The sequence below is a fragment of the Phyllobates terribilis genome, unplaced genomic scaffold (assembly GCF_046119375.1).
Source record: "Phyllobates terribilis strain yellow unplaced genomic scaffold, ASM4611937v1 Scaffold_4__5_contigs__length_816908805, whole genome shotgun sequence".
NCBI classification, from domain to species: domain Eukaryota; kingdom Metazoa; phylum Chordata; class Amphibia; order Anura; family Dendrobatidae; genus Phyllobates; species Phyllobates terribilis.
In genome coordinates, this window is record NW_027362764.1 from 739,158,430 (window position 1) to 739,181,171 (window position 22,742).

General features: G+C 53.0%; 1 protein-coding gene across 1 annotated transcript in view; it reads left to right on the plus strand.

The window, feature by feature from the left end:
* SLC30A8 (solute carrier family 30 member 8) overlaps positions 1-22,742 on the plus strand; it is a 101,305-nt gene that overhangs the window by 38,727 nt on the left and 39,836 nt on the right. Inside the window, exon 3 of the mRNA XM_073676792.1 lies at positions 22,283-22,429. Within this exon, the coding sequence (XP_073532893.1) occupies positions 22,283-22,429 (147 nt within the window). The remainder of the gene's footprint in view (positions 1-22,282; positions 22,430-22,742) is intronic.

A 22,742-nucleotide genomic window follows, 5' to 3' on the forward strand; every position in this document is an offset into this window, starting at 1 on the left:
AGTACCTGGATTCGAGAACACCAGCGTCGACTCCATACCGTGAGAAGACTGGTTGCTCAGAAGTTTCAGGAAGTAGAGCATGCAGTTCGGCCCCCGACCACAGGTGGATCGCTTCAGCCAGGAGACCGAGTGCTGGTGAGGGCTAAACGATTTGGGAGTAAGCTGGACCATCGTTGGGAGGCAATATCATATCGGGTGGTGAAGAAGGTTCACCCAGACAACCCCGTCTACGAGGTTAGGCCCGAAGGGGATGACGCCGCGACATCCAGGGTGTTGCACCGTAATATGTTGCGACCTTGCTCCTCTGAAGCAGAAGTCTGTAACAGGGCTGGGCCCTCAGATGTGTTGGCTGAAGTGCCACATACAGGAACCTTGGGGGATGAAGAAGGATGGGCCACAATGCAGTTGGGCCCGTCAGAACCGTTGGTGCCACTCCCGAGTGGAAGTCAGAATGAGTCAGGAAATGATTTGCAATCCCCAGTAGTTGATTCCTCGGATCTCCCGGAGTCTCCACCGCAAGAAGAGCCCCGCAGAACTGAGCGGGCTAATGCCGGAATTCCCCCTAACCGGTATGCTCAGGAAGAGTTTATCTGGTCTCGAATCCAACAGAAAACGCAGGAGTGTGCCCAACTCCTGTCTGAGCTTGCACTGCCTGGAAGGAGACATCAATTCTGCGAGGAGTCCACTCGCCCGAGGACTGGCGAGCAAAAAGGAGGGAGGAATGTAGAACGAGCAAAAAAGCTTGTAAAAGAACTTCAACATGACGTTTCAAGGATGGAGCGAAACTGCCATCTACTGGCCAGAGACAGTAAAGCGGAACCAAAATATACAAAGGAAGTTGCAGGGAGGGCAGATTCAGAGGCTGGACCCGATCAGGTGACTTCCAGGAAGGAGTTCAGAGAGATAAGAGGCCAGCGCGCCAAACCTGAGGGGTCTTTGGCGCCAAGCAGCAGAGAGGAGCAGACGTGCTCCCTGCGTCGTGAGAAACCCCGCGTGACAGGCCAAATCCAGAGGCCTGAGAGGTGCTCCAGCCGGGCACCGGTAAAAGAGCTCCGGATCCCTCACAGTTGTGACTCGAGTGCTGTGCCTGCTGAGGATACTAGGAACCTGATCGCGGTGCTGAGTGAGTTCGCGGAACCCGACGTCGGCCGCCGACAGACGAGGCCTGGACCCCCCTATCCAAGGCTCAAGAGACTGCCCCCAACAGCTAAGCAGAGAGGAGCTGCATATGTGAGCAGGGCCGTCACTTCCACTGCTCACCCACGGTACCGGGGACAATTGGGTTTAAGTACTCAGGTTGGGAGGGGGACAGTTGGGGCTAAAGTAGCACAACGTGATTGTAACGGGTCTGGGAGGCGGAACCTCTGAGCTACTATACAAGGGGGCGGTCCTTGTAAGGGAGCGGGTGGCGACCAGGCAGGCAGTCACAGCAGGTGACCGGGACAGTCTCTAGAAGAACGGGCAGGAGGTCACGGCAAGTGACCGGGGCAGTCTCTGGATGAACGGGCAGATGGTCACGGCAAGTGACCGGGGCAGTCTCTGGGTGAACGGGCAGATGGTCACGGCAAGTGACCGGGGCAGTCTCTGGGTGAACGGGCAGATGGTCACGGCAAGTGACCGGGGCAGTCTCTGGGTAAAGGGTTGGTACGACCTGTGGCGGCTAATGGTAGACGTGAGCTCCCAGGTGAGCAGGCGAGAGTCTCTGGATAAACGGGTGGTCACAGCATGTGACGGCGGAGCCTCCAGGAAGACCAACAGACAGGCGGCAGATGAGCGCTCCCAGGTGAGCGGGCAGAAGTCTCTGGACAGGCGGGTGGTCACAGCACGTGACGGCAGAGCCTCCAGGTAGGCTAGCAGACAGGCAGCAGATGAGCGCTCCCAGGTGAGCGGGCAGGAGTCACTGGACAGGCAGGTGGTCACAGCACGTGACGGCAGAGCCTCCAGGTAGGCTAGCAGGCAGGTAGCAGATGTGCGCTCCCAGGTGAGCGGGCAAGCTGGTCCATAGACAGACTGACAAGAGTTGGAAGGCAGACCGTCGGACCTCAGGCAAGCAGGCAGGTAGTTGATGTGCGCTCCCAGGTGAGCGGGCAAGCTGGTCCTTAGACAGACTGATAGGAGTAGTAAGGCAGACCGTCGGACCTCAGGCTAGCATGCAGGTAGCAGAATATTAGGCAGGAATAAGACAGCAAGCTGGCAGGAATCTGGCAGGTATCTGGCAGGTAACTGGCAACGGGACCTGAGGGCTGAAGCAGAGTAGTGAACAGTGCAACAACATTGCTCGGGCACCTCCATTTTGGAGGAGGTGCCTTATATATGGTGAAGTCCTCCTCCATTGGCCGGGGACTCCTTAGGACGGCGCGCGCGGCCCCTTTAAGAGGGAGGGAGAGCGCGCGCGCCCTAAGCACAGTGGCCGGGAAGGAGCGCGCGCTGCCAGCAGAGCGAGAGGAGGACGCCGGGCACGGAGCAGAGAGGTGAGGGGAACAGCGTCCCTGCCTAGCAGAGGGCAGGGACGCCGGCGCTACAGTACCCCCCCCCCCTTTAGGCCCCCCCTTTTTTAGGCCAGACAGAAATTTAGCAAGGATGAGCGGGGCATGGATGTTCTCCCGGGGCTCCCACGTTCTCTCCTCAGGACCAAACCCCTTCCAATCTACTAGAAAAAAGGTCTTTCCTCTTACCCTTTTGGTGGCAAGAATGTTCTCTACCTCAAACTCGTCCTCAGCAGAAACCGGAGCAGGAGGCGTACCTGTAGACTTGGAAAAAGAGTTAAGTACCACAGGTTTGAGGAGAGATACATGGAAGGAGTTAGGGATCCGTAAGTTGGCCGGGAGTTTCAATTTATAGGCCACCGGGTTGATCTGACTGATGACTTCCAGAGGACCGATGAACCGAGGCCCTAACTTGTAAGAAGGTATCTTGAGTCGGACATATTTAGATGAGAGCCAGACTTTATCTCCAGGACGAAATTGTGGAGGATCCAGGCGTTTTTTGTCAGCGTGTCTTTTCATCCGTTCGGACGACTGAAGGAGTGCGGATCGGGTACTCTCCCAAATGGAGGAAAATTTGCTAACGAGAGATTCCGCAGCCGGGTTGTCCACAGAGGTGGAGACAGGAAAAGGAATCCGAGGATGCTGACCGAAGACTACAAAAAACGGGGATTTGGAGGAGGATTCGCTCTCGTGATTGTTATAAGAGAACTCGGCCCATGGTAGGAGATCCACCCAGTCTGAATGATGGGCATTAACGAAGTGCCGGAGGTAACTGGTCAGGTTCTGATTGATCCGCTCCACTTGACCATTGGACTGTGGGTGGTAAGCGGAAGAGAAGTCCAGGGTGACGTCTAGCAGTTTACAAGTGGCTCTCCAGAAGCGTGAGGTGAACTGTACCCCAAGATCCGACACGATGTGGAGGGGCAGGCCATGAAGACGAAAGATGTGACGAATAAAGTCTTTCGCTAGCTCGGGTGCAGACGGGAGGCCTGGCAGGGGAACGAAATGAGCCATCTTGGAGAAGCGGTCAGCGACCACCCAAATGACCGTACAACCGGCAGAGACTGGGAGGTCAGTTATAAAGTCCATTGCTATATGCTGCCAGGGGGCAGCAGGTACAGAAAGCGGAAGGAGGCGACCGGCTGGCAGATGTCTCGGAACCTTGTTGCGGGCGCAGGACACACAGGCAGAAACAAAGTCTATTACGTCCTTGTGCAGGGTAGGCCACCAGTAGTGCCGGGTAATAAGCTGGAGGGTCTTTTTCTGACCGGCGTGGCCAGCCAGTTTAGACGAGTGACCCCAGTGAAGGATCTTCTCCCGATCAGGTACTGATACGAACGTCTTTCCGGGAGGGAGACGATTTAGACTCACGGGAGCCACCTGCATTACTCTGGCGGGATCGATGATGTGTTTCGGATCTTCCTCGAGATCAGACACCAGAAAGGATCGAGACAAGGCGTCCGCCTTGACGTTTTTGTCAGCCGGGCGAAAATGAAGAACAAAATCAAAGCGAGCAAAAAACAAGGACCACCGGGCTTGGCGCGGTTTAAGTCTCTGGGCATGCTGGAGGTAAGCCAAGTTCTTGTGGTCAGTGTAAATTCTTACCAGGTGAAGAGCCCCCTAGAGCAGGTAACGCCACTCCTCCAATGCCAGTTTGATGGCCAATAACTCTCGGTCTCCTATGGAATAATTGCGCTCTGAGGAGGAGAAGAGTTTAGAGAAGAAGCCGCAAGTTACCATCCTCCCGGAAGATGATTTTTGAGTAAGTACCGCTCCGGCTCCAGAGGAGGAGGCGTCAACTTCCAGGAAGAACTGCTTGTTGCCATCCGGGCGATGCAGCACCGGGGCGGAAGAGAAGGCCTGTTTTAAGGAAAGAAAGGCCTCCTCTGCTTCGGGCGGCCACTCTTTGGGATTAGTACCCTTACGGGTGAGCGCGGAAATTGGGGCAGTCCGGGAAGAGAAGTGCGGTATGAAGAGGCGGTAGTAGTTGGCGAAGCCCAGGAACCGCTGAATGGCCTTCAACCCCTCCGGTCGAGGCCATTTCTCGATGGCAGACAGTTTCTCTGGATCCATTCGTAGGCCGGTCTGAGAAATAATGTAGCCCAAAAACGGAAGCGAGGTCTGCTCAAAGAGGCACTTCTCGTATTTAGCGAAGAGGTGATTCTGCCTGAGCCTGAGCAGGACCTGACGAACGTCTCTCCGGTGAGTCTGGAGATCCGGAGAGAAGACCAAGATGTCGTCCAGGTACACCACTACGCAGGAGTAGAGAAGGTCCCGGAAGATGTCATTGACCAACTCTTGAAAGACGGCAGGAGCGTTACAGAGACCAAAGGGCATTACCAGATATTCATAGTGGCCGTCCCGGGTGTTGAATGCCGTCTTCCATTCATCCCCCTGACGGATACGAACCAGGTTGTACGCCCCACGGAGGTCCAGATTCTAGCCCCCCTCAGACGATCAAATAACTCCGGAATGAGTGGAAGGGGGTACTTATTCTTCACCGTGATCTGGTTAAGGCCTCTATAGTCTATACAGGGACGGAGAGAGCCGTCCTTCTTTTTGACGAAAAAGAAGCCTGCTCCCGCCGGGGAGGTAGATTTCCGGATGAATCCCCTGGCCAGATTCTCCTCAATATATTCGGACATCGACCGGGTCTCAGCAGCGGATAATGGATAAATACGCCCACGGGGAGGAGTAGTACCAGGTAACAGGTCGATAGGGCAGTCGTATGGTCTATGAGGGGGTAGTGTCTCTGCCTCCTTTTTATTAAAGACATCAGCATAAGACCAATAAGGAATCGGAAGTCCAGGTAGATTAGCTGGGGTAGGAGAAGGACGGACGGGATGGACGGGAACCAGACAGGTCTTATGGCAGTCCTGTCCCCAGCGAAGAACTTCTCCGGTCTGCCAGTCAAGCACGGGTGCATGTCTCTGGAGCCAAGGTAGACCTAGCAAGAGGGCGTGAGAGAGTCCAGGCAGAACATGAAAGGAGATACTCTCAGAATGCAGCATTCCCACCTGCAGAGTAATGGATTCGGTGATGAGTTGGATGGGGCGTGGTAAGAGACCCCCATCCACGGCAGTAACAGACAAGGGTACAGCCAGAGGTTTGGTGGGGATGCGGTATTTCTCTACCAGGGACTGTGAAATAAGATTCCCGGCTGCTCCAGAGTCAAGTTGGGCTAGTTCGAAAAAACGGTTCTCCCCGCAGACAATTGAGACTGACAGCAGTAGAGATGGAGAGGATTTATTCTTGTCTAGGTCGATCTCTCTGAGCGAACCTAGACACAGGTGTTTCCCGACCTCTCCGGGCAGGCACGGATCCGGTGCTCCTTACTGCCACAGTAGAAGCAGCTCCCCTCGGCACGGCGTAAGTCCTGACGGGTTTTGACTATCTTAGTCTGGTCGACCTGCATAGGCTCAGGAGAGTGTACCTGGGGAGAGACGGATTTCTGAAAAGTAGGAGCTAGACGTGGAAACCTCCTCTCACGGGTGACCTCTTTGGCACGCTCCTGGAACCGTAGGTCAATCCGGGTGGCAAGAGTTATTAGGTCATCGAGAGTGGTAAGAATGTCCCGACCGGCAAGTTCATCTTTAATACGGCCGGACAGACCCTCCCAGAAGACGGATACCAGAGCGTCGTTATCCCAGGCCAGCTCCGAGGCAAGGGTACGGAACCGTATGGCATATTGGCCCACGGTGAGACTTCCCTGACGGAGGCGTAGCAGTGATGATGCGGATGAGGTCTTCCGTCCGGGTTCGTCGAAGACTTTCCGGAAAGCCATGAGAAAGGCAGGCAAGTCGGACACCAGGGGGTCTCCTCTCTCCCATAGAGGATTTAGCCAGGCCAGGGCCTCCCCGGTGAGATGGGACATGATGAAGGCAATTTTGGCCCGGTCGGAGTTAAACTGGTGGGACAGGAGTTCAAAGTGCAGGGTGCACTGATTTATGAAGCCTCGAGCCTGGGCGGAGTCGCCTCCGAAGCGAGGAGGTGCAGAAAGCCGGGGTCCGGGGTAGGATACCATGGTATTAGTGGACAGCGGAGCTGCCGGATTGCGAGTCATGGCACTGGCGGAGGTTGCTGGCGGAGCAGTCAGAGTGTCCAGGCGAGAATTGACATTCCGCAGGTGACCCAGGATGGACTCCTGTTGGGACCTCTGACGGGACAGTTCATGACACAGGTCCGAGAGCGAGGGAGCTTGGGTGCCACCGGGTTCCATGGCCCGAGCAAACTGTAACGGGTCTGGGAGGCGGAACCTCTGAGCTACTATACAAGGGGGCGGTCCTTGTAAGGGAGCGGGTGGCGACCAGGCAGGCAGTCACAGCAGGTGACCGGGACAGTCTCTAGAAGAACGGGCAGGAGGTCACGGCAAGTGACCGGGGCAGTCTCTGGATGAACGGGCAGATGGTCACGGCAAGTGACCGGGGCAGTCTCTGGGTGAACAGGCAGATGGTCACGGCAAGTGACCGGGGCAGTCTCTGGGTGAACGGGCAGATGGTCACAGCAAGTGACCGGGGCAGTCTCTGGGTAAAGGGTTGGTACGACCTGTGGCGGCTGATGGTAGACGTGAGCTCCCAGGTGAGCAGGCGAGAGTCTCTGGATAAACGGGTGGTCACAGCATGTGACAGCGGAGCCTCCAGGAAGACCAACAGACAGGCGGCAGATGAGCGCTCCCAGGTGAGCGGGCAGAAGTCTCTGGACAGGCGGGTGGTCACAGCATGTGACGGCAGAGCCTCCAGGTAGGCTAGCAGACAGGCAGCAGATGAGCGCTCCCAGGTGAGCGGGCAGGAGTCACTGGACAGGCAGGTGGTCACAGCACGTGACGGCAGAGCCTCCAGGTAGGCTAGCAGGCAGGTAGCAGATGTGCGCTCCCAGGTGAGCGGGCAAGCTGGTCCATAGACAGACTGACAAGAGTTGGAAGGCAGACCGTCGGACCTCAGGCAAGCAGGCAGGTAGTTGATGTGCGCTCCCAGGTGAGCGGGCAAGCTGGTCCTTAGACAGACTGACAGGAGTAGTAAGGCAGACCGTCGGACCTCAGGCTAGCAGGCAGGTAGCAGAATATTAGGCAGGAATAAGACAGCAAGCTGGCAGGAATCTGGCAGGTATCTGGCAGGTAACTGGCAACGGGACCTGAGGGCTGAAGCAGAGTAGTGAACAGTGCAACAACATTGCTCGGGCACCTCCATTTTGGAGGAGGTGCCTTATATATGGTGAAGCCTCCGGCCATTGGCCGGGGACTCCTTAGGACGGCGCGCGCGGCCCCTTTAAGAGGGAGGGAGAGTGCGCGCGCGCGCCCTAAGCACAGTGGCCGGGAAGGAGCGCGCGCTGCCAGCAGAGCGGGAGGAGGACACCGGGCACGGAGCAGAGAGGTGAGGGGAACAGCGTCCCTGCCTAGCAGAGGGCAGGGACGCCGGCGCTACAGTGATTTAATTGAATTCATCCGGAAAGAGACTCACGGCCTAGCGGGAATAACCGGTGACCCCCGCTAGGGCCAAATTCACGGTTAAAGAACTTGTGTGGTGCTTCTCATGCTTGAGGACATCACCTTACTTTAAGAGACTGCGCCTTACTTTGAGAAATTTCGTATTTTTCTGATATTTCAAACCACTGTTCATTACCCTTGTTGCTAATCCCTTGTTTCAGTATACCTGTTGTATAAAACTGCTTACAAACATCTCTGACTGTTCTCGCCTTGTGTCTCTGTGCGTTGCATTCCGGTACCTGCATTACATTGTAACGAAGGCACTGTTCATGGTCACCTGGCAGCTTTAAAGATGGCTACAATGAACAAGCATGGAACTTTCTACTCTGATTTCCATATTACAGGGGTTGAGCTGGCCTTCAGAATTTAACCTCAATACAGGAATTTGGACCCCTAGGCTGGGACCACAGAGTTAGCTGCTCTTCTTTGGTGTGAGTTGTTAAAAAGAATGATCTGGTAATCGGGTCAGAACCAGGAGGTCAGTGCAGGGACAAAATCGTAAAGCTGGAGAGTGGTCAAAAAACAAGCGATGTCAAAATCAGGAAGGTCAACTGGGAAGCAAAGCAGAATACTAATATGTTCAATGGAGCTAGTCAAGTTATAACTGGAAGTGCAGGGGCATACATAGAAATCATGGGGCCCCATAGCAGAAATCCTAATTAGGCCCCCCCCAAAAAAATAATATTTGGTGAGGCACAGAAGAGCATATCTCACAACTTTGCAGCCCTTCCAAAGTAATTTTGCTCCTATTGAAGTCCTATAGTGTTCCCATAAAGCAAGATACACCTTTCATGGCCCCCATAAATTATACCAACACGCGCCCCCAAAAAACAGAAAGATGCCCCCAATAGTGTATTCCTCCACAGTACCCTCCACACGCACAGTATGAGGACCCTACAGAACTCCTCCACAAAGTATGATTGATATCCACACAGTGACCACTAACACAATATGATACGCCCACAGTGACTCCAACACAGAATGATGGCCCCCACCATCCCCGACACAGTATGATGGCCCGACACAGCCCTGTACCCAAAATGTTAGCCCCACACCGCCCTCTATACAGTATAATGGCACTTTATACAGTATGATGGCCCCCACACAACCCTTTACACAGTATGATGCCCCCCACACAACCATCCACACAGCATGATGGCCACAACTCTCCACACAGTATAATGGAGCCAACATAGTTCTTCACACTGTATAATGGCCCGCATACAGTATAATGGCTAGCTCTCGATTTTCCTTTCATTTGTCACCTAAAATCAGTATAATGTTAAAATTTGTAGACAATAAATGAATTACCGTATGTTGCTAACAAAAAAAAAAAAAAAAAGGATTACTGCAGCCAGTAAAAAGAGATGTTTAGCTTACAAGTGGGCGACTCCCAGTTTCAATAGCACTGCTTTATAATAGAAGAGTGGAGAAAATAGAAGAAAGTAACACATGAATGCAGACTACACAAATGGTCAGTTTGTAGTCTGTTACCACGGAGACATAGGTCTGCAGCCGGGCTATAGACAAAAGACTAGGATATTTTGTATTACGTCTGCTTTATTTTGTTTATGCTCTGGAACATTAAAAAGGTTCCATACCATTTAGCAGGCCATCAATTACATAGCAATTTATCCTCAACAAGCGATTTTTTTTAAGGAAAATTACAAGGGATGTATATAGTGTAGCATGGGAAAAGATGCTGTCATGGCAGTCTGTTACAGGAACAGGCTGCATTGGGAATACAATTACCAGTAAAGTTACATTAATCTAATACCCTATGATCCAGAATTACTTAAAAATCCAATTGCAAAATGATTCAAAATGTAGAGACCAAATATAAAATTATAAGGGTCAAATGGTAAAATGATAGAGATAAGACCCTGAAATTTTCTAGGAGTGAATAATAGTGATGGACGAGCACTAAAATGCTCAGGTGCTCGATGCTCGGGTCGAGCACATTGGAATACTCGGGTCCTCAACCCGAGCAACGAGCCCAATGTAAGTCTATGGGAAACTCGAGCATTTTTCAAGTGGCTCCCCCCGGCGGTCTGCAGAGGGCCTAAAAATTGCCCACATCAATGGGAACAGTGCTCAAATTACATGGGAACAGCATGGGGAAGACCCCTGGAAACATTTCTGACTCCCAGGTCACTGCTGTCAACAACGTTGTCAGAGGTATAACGCCACTTTTACAAACTCACAATAAAACATACAAACACAAAACCAAAATGGATTTTCCTGGGAAATATGTTAAGGAACATCCTTTCCAGGGTAATGACTTGTATATCAGGCAAAATAAATAACCAAAAACAAAAATGCTCCTCAACACCTTAGGCTATGTTCACACATAATGTTTTTGATGCGTTTTTGCACTTTTGCATTGCTTTCAACAAAGGCAAATGCATTCACTGGGAAATGTAATTTTAACATTTTACAACCTTATCTGGCCATGTGGTGTGTGACACATCATCAGACACATCCTGCTTCATTTATGATGGAGGGACTCTGAAAGTCACAAAGCCTATTTATATATGGCCATAAGGCGGCCCCTACTATTCTTAAAGGGCCAGCAGTCGGCCCTCGCTATTGTTAGAGAGCCATCAGCCGGCTATGCTTTGTTGTTCCCATTATTAGGAAGTGGGTCTCCCATAGTGTTTGCCTATGCAGTGAATGCAAAAGCTGCCAAAAATTTGGAGCCACTCCAATGCCCCTTGGAAGAGACGTAGTGGTCGGAGAGCCTCCTAAAAACAATTTAGCCTGTCAGCATTTTCAGTTGACAGGCGGATGCGCCTATTGGTTTTAATTCCACCGGCGTCACTAAAAACCCGCTCTGATAAAATACTAGTGGCAGGGCAGGCCAGGACCTCCAAGGCATAGAGAGCCAGTTCATTCCACTTGTCCAGCTTGAATACCCAGTAATTATAAGGCACAGAGGAATCACGGAGGACGTTGGTACGGTCAGCAAGGTACTCCCTCTGCATCTTCCAATACTTTGCACTCCTTGTGAGGGTACCTCAGGGCCCGTGCGATGGTAGGGGCTGAGAAAACTGGCCCAGAACTTTGACAGTGTTCCCCTGCCTCTGCTGGATTGGAGTTGTGTCTCTCTTGCCTGTACTCCTTGGTTGTCGAACAAACTGTGACCTCTGCCGCCAGCGTCTTCAGATGGGAATTTTTTAAATAATTCCGCAACAAGGGCCTTCTGGTACTGCCCCATTTTAGTAGACCTGTCCACCTCAGGAATAAGAGATAAAGAGTTCTTCTTGTAGCGTGGGTCTAGAAGTGTCACCAACCAGTATTGATTGTCACCCAAAATTTGGAGAACGCGAGGGCAGCGTAACATAAACTCAGTCATGTGCTAACAGGCAAGACTGTGTCCTCACCAAGAGGATGACTGACCATGCTCTCCTCCTCCTCCTCCCTGTCCTCAGGCCATCCACGCTGAACAGACGGTATGACAGTTGTGCAGGTAGTACCGTCTATAGTGCATGAAACTAGCTCCTCCTCCCCCTCTTCCTCATTGTCACCCAATCCACGTTGGGTGAGATGAGGCTGGGCTTTGTGTAATCACCCTGTATTGTTCCATTCATCATCTCATCGTGCTCCGCCTGCAATGCATCCTCTTTGATTGTGAGCAGAGAGCGCTTCAGAAGACAGAGAAGCGGGATAGTGACGCTAATTATGGCGTCATCGCCGCTCACCATCTTGGTGGAGTCCTCAAAGTTTTGGAGGATGGTACATATATCTGACATCCATGTCCACCCCTGAGGTCTTATGTGTGGAGTCTGACCTGAATACCGATGGCCTTGTTGATGCTGGTAGTCAATAACTGCCCTCTTCTGCTCACAAATCCTTTCCAACATCTGAAATGTAGAGTTCCAATGCGTGGGGACATCACACACCAGTCGGTGAGCTGGAAATTACAAACGCTGCTGAAACACGGCAAGGGAGGCAGAAGCTGTAGGTGACTTTCTAAAATAGGCATACAGGTGACGTACTTTGACAAGCAGATCCGGCAGCTCCAGGTAGGTTTTGAGAAACCGCTGAACCACGAGGTTAAGCACATGGGCCAGGCATGGTACGTGTGTGAGCTCACCTCAGAGCCACCACCAGGTTTCAGTCATTGTTACACACAACCATGCCTGTCTGTAGGTTCAGCGGTGTCAGCCACAAATCTACCTGCTTTTTCAGAGCTGTCCACAACTCTTCAGCATTGTGTTGTTTGTCACCCAAGCATATTAGCTTCAGCACAGCCTGTTGCCGCTTGGCAGAGGCAGTGCTGAAGTGCTTCCAGCTTGCGACTGATGTGATCCTTTCAGAGATGGATGCTGAAGAGGAGGAGGAGGTGAAGGAGCTGTAGAATGTGGGGGCAACCCTGATTGATCCAGGGCCCGCAATCCTTGGCGTCGGGAGGACGTGTTCCGTCCCATGGTCCTACTGGGTCCCAGCTTCTACTATGTTAACCCAGTGTGCCGTCAGTGACATGTACTGTCCCTGCCCACAAGCACTTGTCCATGTGTCCGTGGTTAGGTGGACTTTCCCAGTAACTGCGTTGTTGATGGCATGGCTAATGTTGTGGGACACGTGCTTGTGTAATGCGGGGATGGCACACCGGGAAAAATAGTGGCGGCTGGGGACCGTGTACTGAGGGACGGCCGCCTCCATCAGGTTGCGGAAAGCTTCCATCTACACAAGCCTACAAGGCAACATTTTGAGCTCAAGCAGTCGCAAAATGTGTGAATTTAGTAGTGAGGCTTGTGGGGCATTGGCTGCATATTTGTGCTTGCATTCCAAGGACTGGGGTAGGGACAACTGAGCGCTAGGACAAGGACGTGAACGTGCTTGCTGGGGGTGCTACTTGAGAGTGTGCAATGACAGATGCAGGGCAGGAGGCATCTTCGCATGCGCCATGGACAGAGGATTGGCTTGCACGCACAACAGCGGAAGAAGCAGTGGTGCCACCCGCAGACACTGTTCCTGGACTCTGGAGTTTGGCCCACTTAGTCGGGTGCTTTGCTGCCATGTGCCTGATCACGCTAGTGGTGGTCAAGCTGGTAGCTTTGCTACTCCTCCTGATGCTGGCCTGGCAGATGGTGCAAATGTCCTTTTTGGGGTTATCTACACAGTCTTTAAAAAACAGCCAGACTCGGGAAGACCTAACAGTTGTACTGGCAACTTCCATCGTGTTGATGTTGCAGGGAATGGTTGCCTGCCTTCTGTCTGCCTGTTGTGGTGCTACGCCTCCCTCCCCCTGTGTGCTGCTGTCCTTGCTCTGTATGTCCCCCTGCCAGGTTGGGTCAGTTAGTACATCATCCACCACCTCGATTTCCACTTTCGCACCCTGTCCTCCTCCTGACTTTCTAGCAATTGTGTCTCATCATCGTCCACCTCTTGTGACAGTTTCCCACCATCGCCTTCATGTGATCGTGGCTGCTCAAATATTTGGGCATCGCTACATGCGATCTCCTTTTGCCCCACTTCAAGTGGACTGGGCGAGAGGTCCGAATCTATAAATGGAAAAGTGAACAGCTTTTCGGAGTGTCCAAGTGTGGGATCAGTTGTCTCCGGAAACTTGGCATGGTGGGAGGAAGGAGGATGAGGGTGAGGAATATGTGGTCCAGACTCACGGCTACTGAGACTTGACCGTGTGGAAGACAGGGTAGTGGTGGCTAAGTGACTGGAAGCATTATCTGCTATCCAACCAATCACGTTTTCACACTGTTCTGTGTTCAATAGTGGTGTTCAGCGGTCCCCTATTAATTGGGACAGGAAGGTTGAGGAGGAAGATGTGGGTGTTTTTTGTGGCACAATTTCAGCTAGCCCACGGCCTCGGCCTTGTCCTCTGCATGCATCATCATCACCATCACGTCCACTTCCCCGATCCTTGCCACGCTCCTTGCCCATTTTAAATGGAGGACAATATTTTCCACTTTCAGTACAAATGGCTGGATTTGAACTGCAGTGATATGTGATACGTGTGACGGAAAACCACAGTTTTAAATAGCTGGCCTGTAGGTAACTATTTTTAACGGCGACCTCATGTCAATAACTTTACTGACACACTCCAACAAAATTTCAATGGAGGCCAGAAATGGCAGAATTTTCAGAGCACCTATATGTGATCCTTGTGACGGACAAACCACAGTTTTAAATACCTGGCCTGTAGGCAACTATTTTTAACAGCGAACTGGTGTCAATAACTTGGCTAACACACTGCAACAAAATTTCAATAGAGGCCAGGAATGGCATTTTCAGCGTAAGTATATGTGATCCGTGTGACGAACAAACCACAGTTTTAAATAGACGGATTTTTAGCGCTGTAATATGGAAAGGATCTGGCTGTATTCTGCAGTGCTAACAAACAAATGGAGCAGAAAAACAGTGTTCTCTGGATTGCTTTTTAAGCAAATAATCAGGATTAAGATCTTAAAAAAAAAATATTCCTGGCCCCTGATACCTGGGGCTATTTCTAGAAATATATGTAAAAGCACCAGCAGACAGAATTAGAATGGACCCTCTTGCTATATGCACTGCAGTCTGCCACATACACTGCCTGCCTGCCCAGCACTGATATCTATGCTGCTGGATTAGTCCTCAGAAGGACTGTTGTTATGCACACGCCCGGGCTGAGCGGCGTGTGCGTGTGATTGTAGTGATTCCACTGGACCATGAACCGGAGAGTGCCTGGAGGGGCGTGACTAAGTATCTGGCCGATCTGACCAAGATGGCACGACGGCATACGACGCCAGTGCACCAGGGAGAAACCGGGCAGAGGGACCAGGTGCTACTCCAGGTCAAACTCCGGACACGGGGGTTGACCCACACAGGGATTACTGGATCAGGCTGGTTAGGCTGGCGTACAGACTGGAGGGTATAGGCAGGCACGACTGGTATGCAGGCAGGCGGGTAAAGGCAAGCGCAGCTAGAGTGCAGACAGGGAGGCACTAGCAGGTAGGAACACAGGCGGGATAGGACCCAGTACACACTGGGACTCAGGAACAATACAGGTAGAGGGGTACAGGCAAGCACAGCTAGAGTGCAGACAGGGAGGCACTAGCAGGTAGGAACACAGGCGGGATAGGACCCAGTACACACTGGGACTCAGGAACAGGCAGGTTAGGCTGGCACAGACTGGTGGATATGAGCAAACACGGCAGGTATGCAGATGGGTGGATACAGGCGAGTATGCAGGCAGGGAGGTACTGGCCGAAAGGACGGGCTGGAGCACAGAAAGGTTAAGACCCAGTACAGACTGGGTCACAGAACCGCAGATGCGGTAGACAACCACAGCAGAGAGGGAACGCCCGAAGCGGTGGGCAAGAACAGAGCAGGACGGGGCTGCAGGAGCAGCGAGCACAAGCAGGGCAGGACAGGACTGCCGGAACAGCGGGCAGAAGCAGGGCAGGACAGGACTGCCGGAACAGCGGGCAGAAGCAGGGCAGGACAGGACTGCCGGAGCAGCGGGCAGAAGCAGGGCAGGACAGGACTGCCGGAGCAGCGGGCAGAAGCAGGGCAGGACAGGACTGCCGGAGCAGCGGGCAGAAACGGGGCAGGACAGGACTGCCGGAGCAGCGGGCAGAAGCAGGGCAGGACAGGACTGCCGGAGCAGCGGGCAGAAGCAGGGCAGGACAGGACTGCCGGAGCAGTGGGCAGAAGCAGGGCAGGACAGGACTGCCGGAGCAGTGGGCAGAAGCAGGGCAGGACAGGACTGCCGGAGCAGTGAGCAAGGAGTCAGAGCAGGCTAGAACCGCCGGAGCGGTAAGCAAAGGAGTCAGAGCAGACTAGAACCGCCGGAGCGGTGAGCAAAGGAGTCAGAGCAGGCTAGGCAGAGTAGGGGGGGACAGGGCTCTGTTCACACGGAACAGACAGGAAGGGAAAGGCAGAGCCAGACACCCACAGGGTACTTGCAGTGAAGTAGCGAGTGGACCACAAACTCACAAACGGGAGTACAGAGACAACAAGCAGGAGTTAGGTACGAGTTCAGACTCTGCAGAAAAAGGAAGGGAACGGACATAGAGGCAAAACAGGTAAAGGATAGGAGAGAGTTCAGACTGGAACTGAGTGTACGGAGGAGACCAACACTGCAGCGGGATACAGGAGCGGGTCTGGGAATACGGCCCCCAGAGAGGCAGGATGAACAGGCAAGGAGCGTGTTCAGACAGGACAGACAAGATACAGGAGCGGGTCTAGGTAATCAGCCCCTAGAAGGCGAGAGGAACAGGCTAGGAGCGTGTTCAGACAGGTCAGACAAGATACAGGAACGGGTCTAGGTAATCAGCCCCTAGAAGGCGAGAGGAACAGGCTAGGAGCGTGTTCAGACAGGTCAGACAAGATACAGGAACAGGTCTAGGTAATCGGCCCCTAGAAGGCAGGAGGAACAGGCTAGGAGCGTGTTCAGACAGGCCTGGAAATACAGCCTCCAGGATAGGCAGACAAGAGAACACAGAACGGGACCTGGCACCTTCAGAGTGCAAGCACACACTGAATGAAACACTACGCTCAGGCAGGAATAGATGGGAGCAGCTGAGCTATATACCAGGTGACAGACAGCAATAGGCTGAGGACGCACAAGAGGTGTGACCCACAGCAGGTACAAAAAGCAGGAAGTGATCGGGCGCCGCCCTTAAGCAGCAGAAACAGACACAAACAGACAGCATGGAGGGAAGCCAGAGAGACATTCTGGACAGGAGATCAAGTGCGCGCTCTTGCACAGTGGGAGATGGACCACTATGCAAGGACGCCGCCAGGTATGTTACAGTACCCCCCCCCTTACGCCCCCTCTTCTTGAGGCCTGCCAGAATCTTCCGCAGGGAATTCGAGGGCCAATTCTTCACTTCGAAGAGTTCACTTCCACTGTCCACCGGAAAAACTGGTCTCCTCTGGGTAGCTAGGATGCTACCTCCCATCCAGCCACCCTTAGCAACAGACGAAACGGGTGGAGTACCAGGAACAGCACACAAGGAAGTCTCTCTCCACATATTTTCAGGTGGCACCCCAGAGGGTACAGGAGACAACTGGAAGTCCTCCACCGGGTTGGAGGGGGACAGAGACTTGGGGGTAATCTCTGCTTCGAGGTACATCTTGTCAAGCTCACAGGAAGAAATAGACGGGTTATCAAGTACATAATGAGGAAAAGTCACTGTCTCTTTGTTTTCTGGTGGTACCCCGGAGGATTCAGGAAACAACTGGAGGTCGTCCGCCGGGTCAGAAGAGTGCAGAGGCTCAGAGAAAACATCTGCTTCAGAGTACACTAGGTCGGACTCACTGGACGAAGCAGGCGAGGTATCGGGTACCGAGTATAGGAAAGTCTCTGTCCATTCTCCACCAGGTGGCACCCCGAAGGGTTCTGGAGACAACTGGCGGTCCTCCGCCTGGTCAGAGGGGTGTAGAGACTCACGGGTAACCTCTGCTTCAGAGTACACTAGGTCGGACTCACTGGACGAAGCAAGCGAGGTATCAGATCCAGGATATAGGAAAGTCTCTGTCCATTTACCACCAGGTGGCACCCCGAAGGGTTCTGGAGACAACTGGAGGTCCTCCGCCTGGTCAGAGGAGTGTAGAGACTCGGGAGTAACCACTGCTTCAGAGTACACTAGGTTGGACTCACTGGACGAAGCGAGCGAGGTATCAGGTACAGAGTATAGGAGAGTCTCTGTCCTTTCGCTACCAGGTAGCACCCCGAAGGGTTCAGGAGACAACTGGAGGTCCTCCGCCTGGTCGGAGGGGTGTAGAGACTCGGGGGTAACTACCACTTTGGGGTACCCATTGTCAGGCTCACAGGACGAAGCGGACAAAGTATTGAGTACCGGGTGTAGAGAAGTCTCTCTCCATTTGTCATCGAGTGGTATCCCGGAGGATTCAGGAGGCAACAGGGGGTCCTCCACCAGGTAGTAGAGGTGCACAGACTCTGAGGTAACCACAGCTTTGGAGCATCCTTGGACATGCACACCGGTTAAAGTGGGTGAAGCATCTGATGCCGGGTGCAGGAAGTTCTCCTGTGTGGAGTCTGGATGGGCAGAAGTCTCATTGGGCTGGAGGACTATTGCGCTACCCACACACATTACCCATCGGGGCTGCTCCGGGATATTGGGAAGTGAAGCTTCAGCAGGGGCTTCAGGGTTAGGGTCCTCGAAGACCATACGAAAGGCCACCAGGAAGGCCTGCAGGTCAAGGACGACAGGATCCCATGCTTCCCATAGGGGGGTGACCCATTTCAAGGCATCACCCGCTAGGTAGTCAATCATAAAGGCCACTTTAGCCCAATCGGAAGGAAAATAGAGAGGGTAGGCCTTAAAGTGTAGCATGCATTGCTCCACAAATGCACGACACTGTCTTGGATCCCCATAGTAACGTGGCGGATCCGCAGGAACGAGAGCTGATAGATCCATCTGGACGGTGCGTAATTCGCCTGGAACTCAGCTAAGGAAAAAAAAAATTTTATTTATTTATTTTAATGCATGTATTCGCTGGAAAACTTCTCAGAGAGCGAAGGCCGTGGGGCTCAACGGGAGCAAAGCAGGCCTGAGCATGCTGTTATGCACACGCCCGGGCTGAGCGGCGTGTGCGTGTGATTGTAGTGATTCCACTGGACCATGAACCGGAGAGTGCCTGGAGGGGCGTGACTAAGTATCTGGCCGATCCGACCAAGATGGCAAGACGGCATACGACGCCAGTGCACCAGGGAGAAACCGGGCAGAGGGACCAGGTGCTACTCCAGGTCAAACTCCGGACACGGGGGTTGACCCACACAGGGATTACTGGATCAGGCTGGTTAGGCTGGCGTACAGACTGGAGGGTATAGGCAGGCACGACTGGTATGCAGGCAGGCGGGTAAAGGCAAGCGCAGCTAGAGTGCAGACAGGGAGGCACTAGCAGGTAGGAACACAGGCGGGATAGGACCAGTACACACTGGGACTCAGGAACAATACAGGTAGAGGGGTACAGGCAAGCACAGCTAGAGTGCAGACAGGGAGGCACTAGCAGGTAGGAACACAGGCGGGATAGGACCCAGTACACACTGGGACTCAGGAACAGGCAGGTTAGGCTGGCACAGACTGGTGGATATGAGCAAACACGGCAGGTATGCAGATGGGTGGATACAGGCGAGTATGCAGGCAGGGAGGTACTGGCCGAAAGGACGGGCTGGAGCACAGAAAGGTTAAGACCCAGTACAGACTGGGTCACAGAACCGCAGATGCGGTAGACAACCACAGCAGAGAGGGAACGCCCGAAGCGGTGGGCAAGAACAGAGCAGGACGGGGCTGCAGGAGCAGCGAGCACAAGCAGGGCAGGACAGGACTGCCGGAACAGCGGGCAGAAGCAGGGCAGGACAGGACTGCCGGAACAGCGGGCAGAAGAAGGGCAGGACAGGACTGCCGGAGCAGCGGGCAGAAGCAGGGCAGGACAGGACTGCCGGAGCAGCGGGCAGAAGCAGGGCAGGACAGGACTGCCGGAGCAGCGGGCAGAAACGGGGCAGGACAGGACTGCCGGAGCAGCGGGCAGAAGCAGGGCAGGACAGGACTGCCGGAGCAGTGGGCAGAAGCAGGGCAGGACAGGACTGCCGGAGCAGTGAGCAAGGAGTCAGAGCAGGCTAGAACCGCCGGAGCGGTAAGCAAAGGAGTCAGAGCAGACTAGAACCGCCGGAGCGGTGAGCAAAGGAGTCAGAGCAGGCTAGGCAGAGTAGGGGGGGACAGGGCTCTGTTCACACGGAACAGACAGGAAGGGAAAGGCAGAGCCAGACACCCACAGGGTACTTGCAGTGAAGTAGCGAGTGGACCACAAACTCACAAACGGGAGTACAGAGACAACAAGCAGGAGTTAGGTACGAGTTCAGACTCTGCAGAAAAAGGAAGGGAACGGACATAGAGGCAAAACAGGTAAAGGATAGGAGAGAGTTCAGACTGGAACTGAGTGTACGGAGGAGACCAACACTGCAGCGGGATACAGGAGCGGGTCTGGGAATACGGCCCCCAGAGAGGCAGGACGAACAGGCAAGGAGCGTGTTCAGACAGGACAGACAAGATACAGGAGCGGGTCTAGGTAATCAGCCCCTAGAAGGCGAGAGGAACAGGCTAGGAGCGTGTTCAGACAGGTCAGACAAGATACAGGAACGGGTCTAGGTAATCAGCCCCTAGAAGGCGAGAGGAACAGGCTAGGAGCGTGTTCAGACAGGTCAGACAAGATACAGGAACAGGTCTAGGTAATCGGCCCCTAGAAGGCAGGAGGAACAGGCTAGGAGCGTGTTCAGACAGGCCTGGAAATACAGCCTCCAGGATAGGCAGACAAGAGAACACAGAACGGGACCTGGCACCTTCAGAGCGCAAGCACACACTGAATGAAACACTATGCTCAGGCAGGAATAGATGGGAGCAGCTGAGCTATATACCAGGTGACAGACAGCAATAGGCTGAGGACGCACAAGAGGTGTGACCCACAGCAGGTACAAAAAGCAGGAAGTGATCGGGCGCCGCCCTTAAGCAGCAGAAACAGACACAAACAGACAGCATGGAGGGAAGCCAGAGAGACATTCTGGACAGGAGATCAAGTGCGCGCTCTTGCACAGTGGGAGATGGACCACTATGCAAGGACGCCGCCAGGTATGTTACAACTGTTAGTTGAGATGGATATGTGTAGAATATGTTGTGGTATACCTACACTAACTAAGAAACAAGCAAATCTCTCCCTAGCTCAGCAGCACCTCTCCCTGCCTGATTCCGGAGTAGACTGTGACGAGCATGGCGGCGCCAGGTCTGATATAGACCTGATGGCGCTGTGCGGCCAGCCAATCACTGTAATGCCACAACCAACATGGCTGTGGCATTACAGTGAGTGGCAGACAATCCCTGCATGTTCATTGGCGCTCAAAAGAGGGCCAAACATGCAGGGAGGGGAACCGAGCTCCTGCTATGCAATCCCGGAAATAATCGTCGAGTGCCGAGCATCTCGAGCAGTGAGATGCTCAGGCGAGCACCGAGCAGTAGCCGGCATGCTCGCTCATCACTAATGAATAAGTAACACGTTTTGGGTGCAAGATGAATTTATATTTTTAGACTTTGAGACATTAAGATACTGCAGGAGAGTCCAGGATGACCATATGGGCATTAGGAAGCCCAACAGGGCTATAGATTCTCAGTATATACATTAAAGTTAGGTGTAATAACCTTGCTCCAATGGGATATAACTAAGGTAGTTACTGAGGGGCCCAATGACCATCACTCTCTGGGTGCCAGATCTGCATTCACTCTGTGTCACCCCAGGCCTGGATGCCACAAACAATAATCTGTGTCTGAGAGCAGGAGGGAGGTTCCCTGGTTAGGGACAATTAGCATGCAGCACCTCCTGTCCCAGGCCAGTAGGGGGAGCTGGCTGCCCTATAAAAGCTGGAACTGGGGCAGGGTTAGAGAGACCAGAACCCACTTCTGATGTGACCAGAAGGGTTCTCAGAGAAAAGGGACAGGTCAGCAGCAGCTGAGGAGTCCGTGAGGCAGAGGAGAGACTGCAAGCCAGGGACAGGCGACGAGGGCTGAGAGAATCACACAACCGGACATTGGGGTCCGAGGCTGTCAGGGTTATAAGCCCAGCAGCAGAGAACCAACCTGCGAGGGATTTCAGGTCCCTTGGCCTAAGAAGCCTGGAGGCTCCACCACACAGAGGGACCAGTACAGCGAGGAGAAAGCAAAAGGTACCCAAGGCCCGAGTCGCAAGCCATACAGGTGAGAAGTGCACGGCCAGCTCAGGGACGTGGGCTATTACACCACGAAGAGGGGAATAGTCAGAAAGAACATAGAGAGAACGGTAGGCCTACACACTCACCCTGACCAGTGGGGTTCCCCGAATGCTCTCAGACACCCAGGCCCATTCCTAACCGGTACTACTGTTGGGTCATTAATAATACCTACAATAAAGACCCTGAACTGTTTTAAGCGGACTCTGAACTCTTACTATTGCGGCCTGCACTATCACCCCCATCATCCACCTACACTACCCTGGGGCTACACTCCTCCCGTGGGGAGTTATCCTACCTCTGTGCTGCACACCAACACCAGCCCCAGTGGCCTGCCCTGCTGCGGCGGTTATCCCTGACCGCAATCCACAGGTGGCGTAGTCGGACATTTAAAGCACTGATTGATAGACTGCCACAACTTGGTCTGACCACCCTGAGCCACGGGATCGGGTTGCCACTACTACCCCCAGCATCGTACAGAAGCCCGGTTCCGGGTACCCCACGGCCCAGGAGGCGAGTCAACTCCATACCAAAGAAAGATTCACATTTTTCTTGACTAATCTTAGAGTTGCTTGTCTGCTTCTATTTCAGGTGGATACATTGCTGGAAGCCTGGCTGTTGTATCTGACGCTGCTCACCTTTTCGTGGATCTTTCCAGTTTCCTGATCAGTCTCTGCTCCCTGTGGTTGTCAACAAAGCCAGCAACAAAGACACTTACATATGGCTGGTACAGAGCAGGTATCAAATTGTAGTCAAGGTCCAAGCAAACAAAAGTCTCAATATTTCCCCTAGGTGACCTGTGCAAATCGATGCATTTGGAGCAGGGATGTACAATTAATTTTCCAGAGAAGCCACATGAGACACCTTGACTGCTGTGGAGGGCCAAACCAATAGGCTGAAATTAATTCTTCTCCATATTAATATTAACATATAAATTATAATTATTAGTTTATATTAATATTAATTGTTTCACTTAATATTGAGCAGAATTAAGTATGCTGACTCCCCCCTATATACAGTATGAGCCAGAACACAGCCTCCTATATACTGT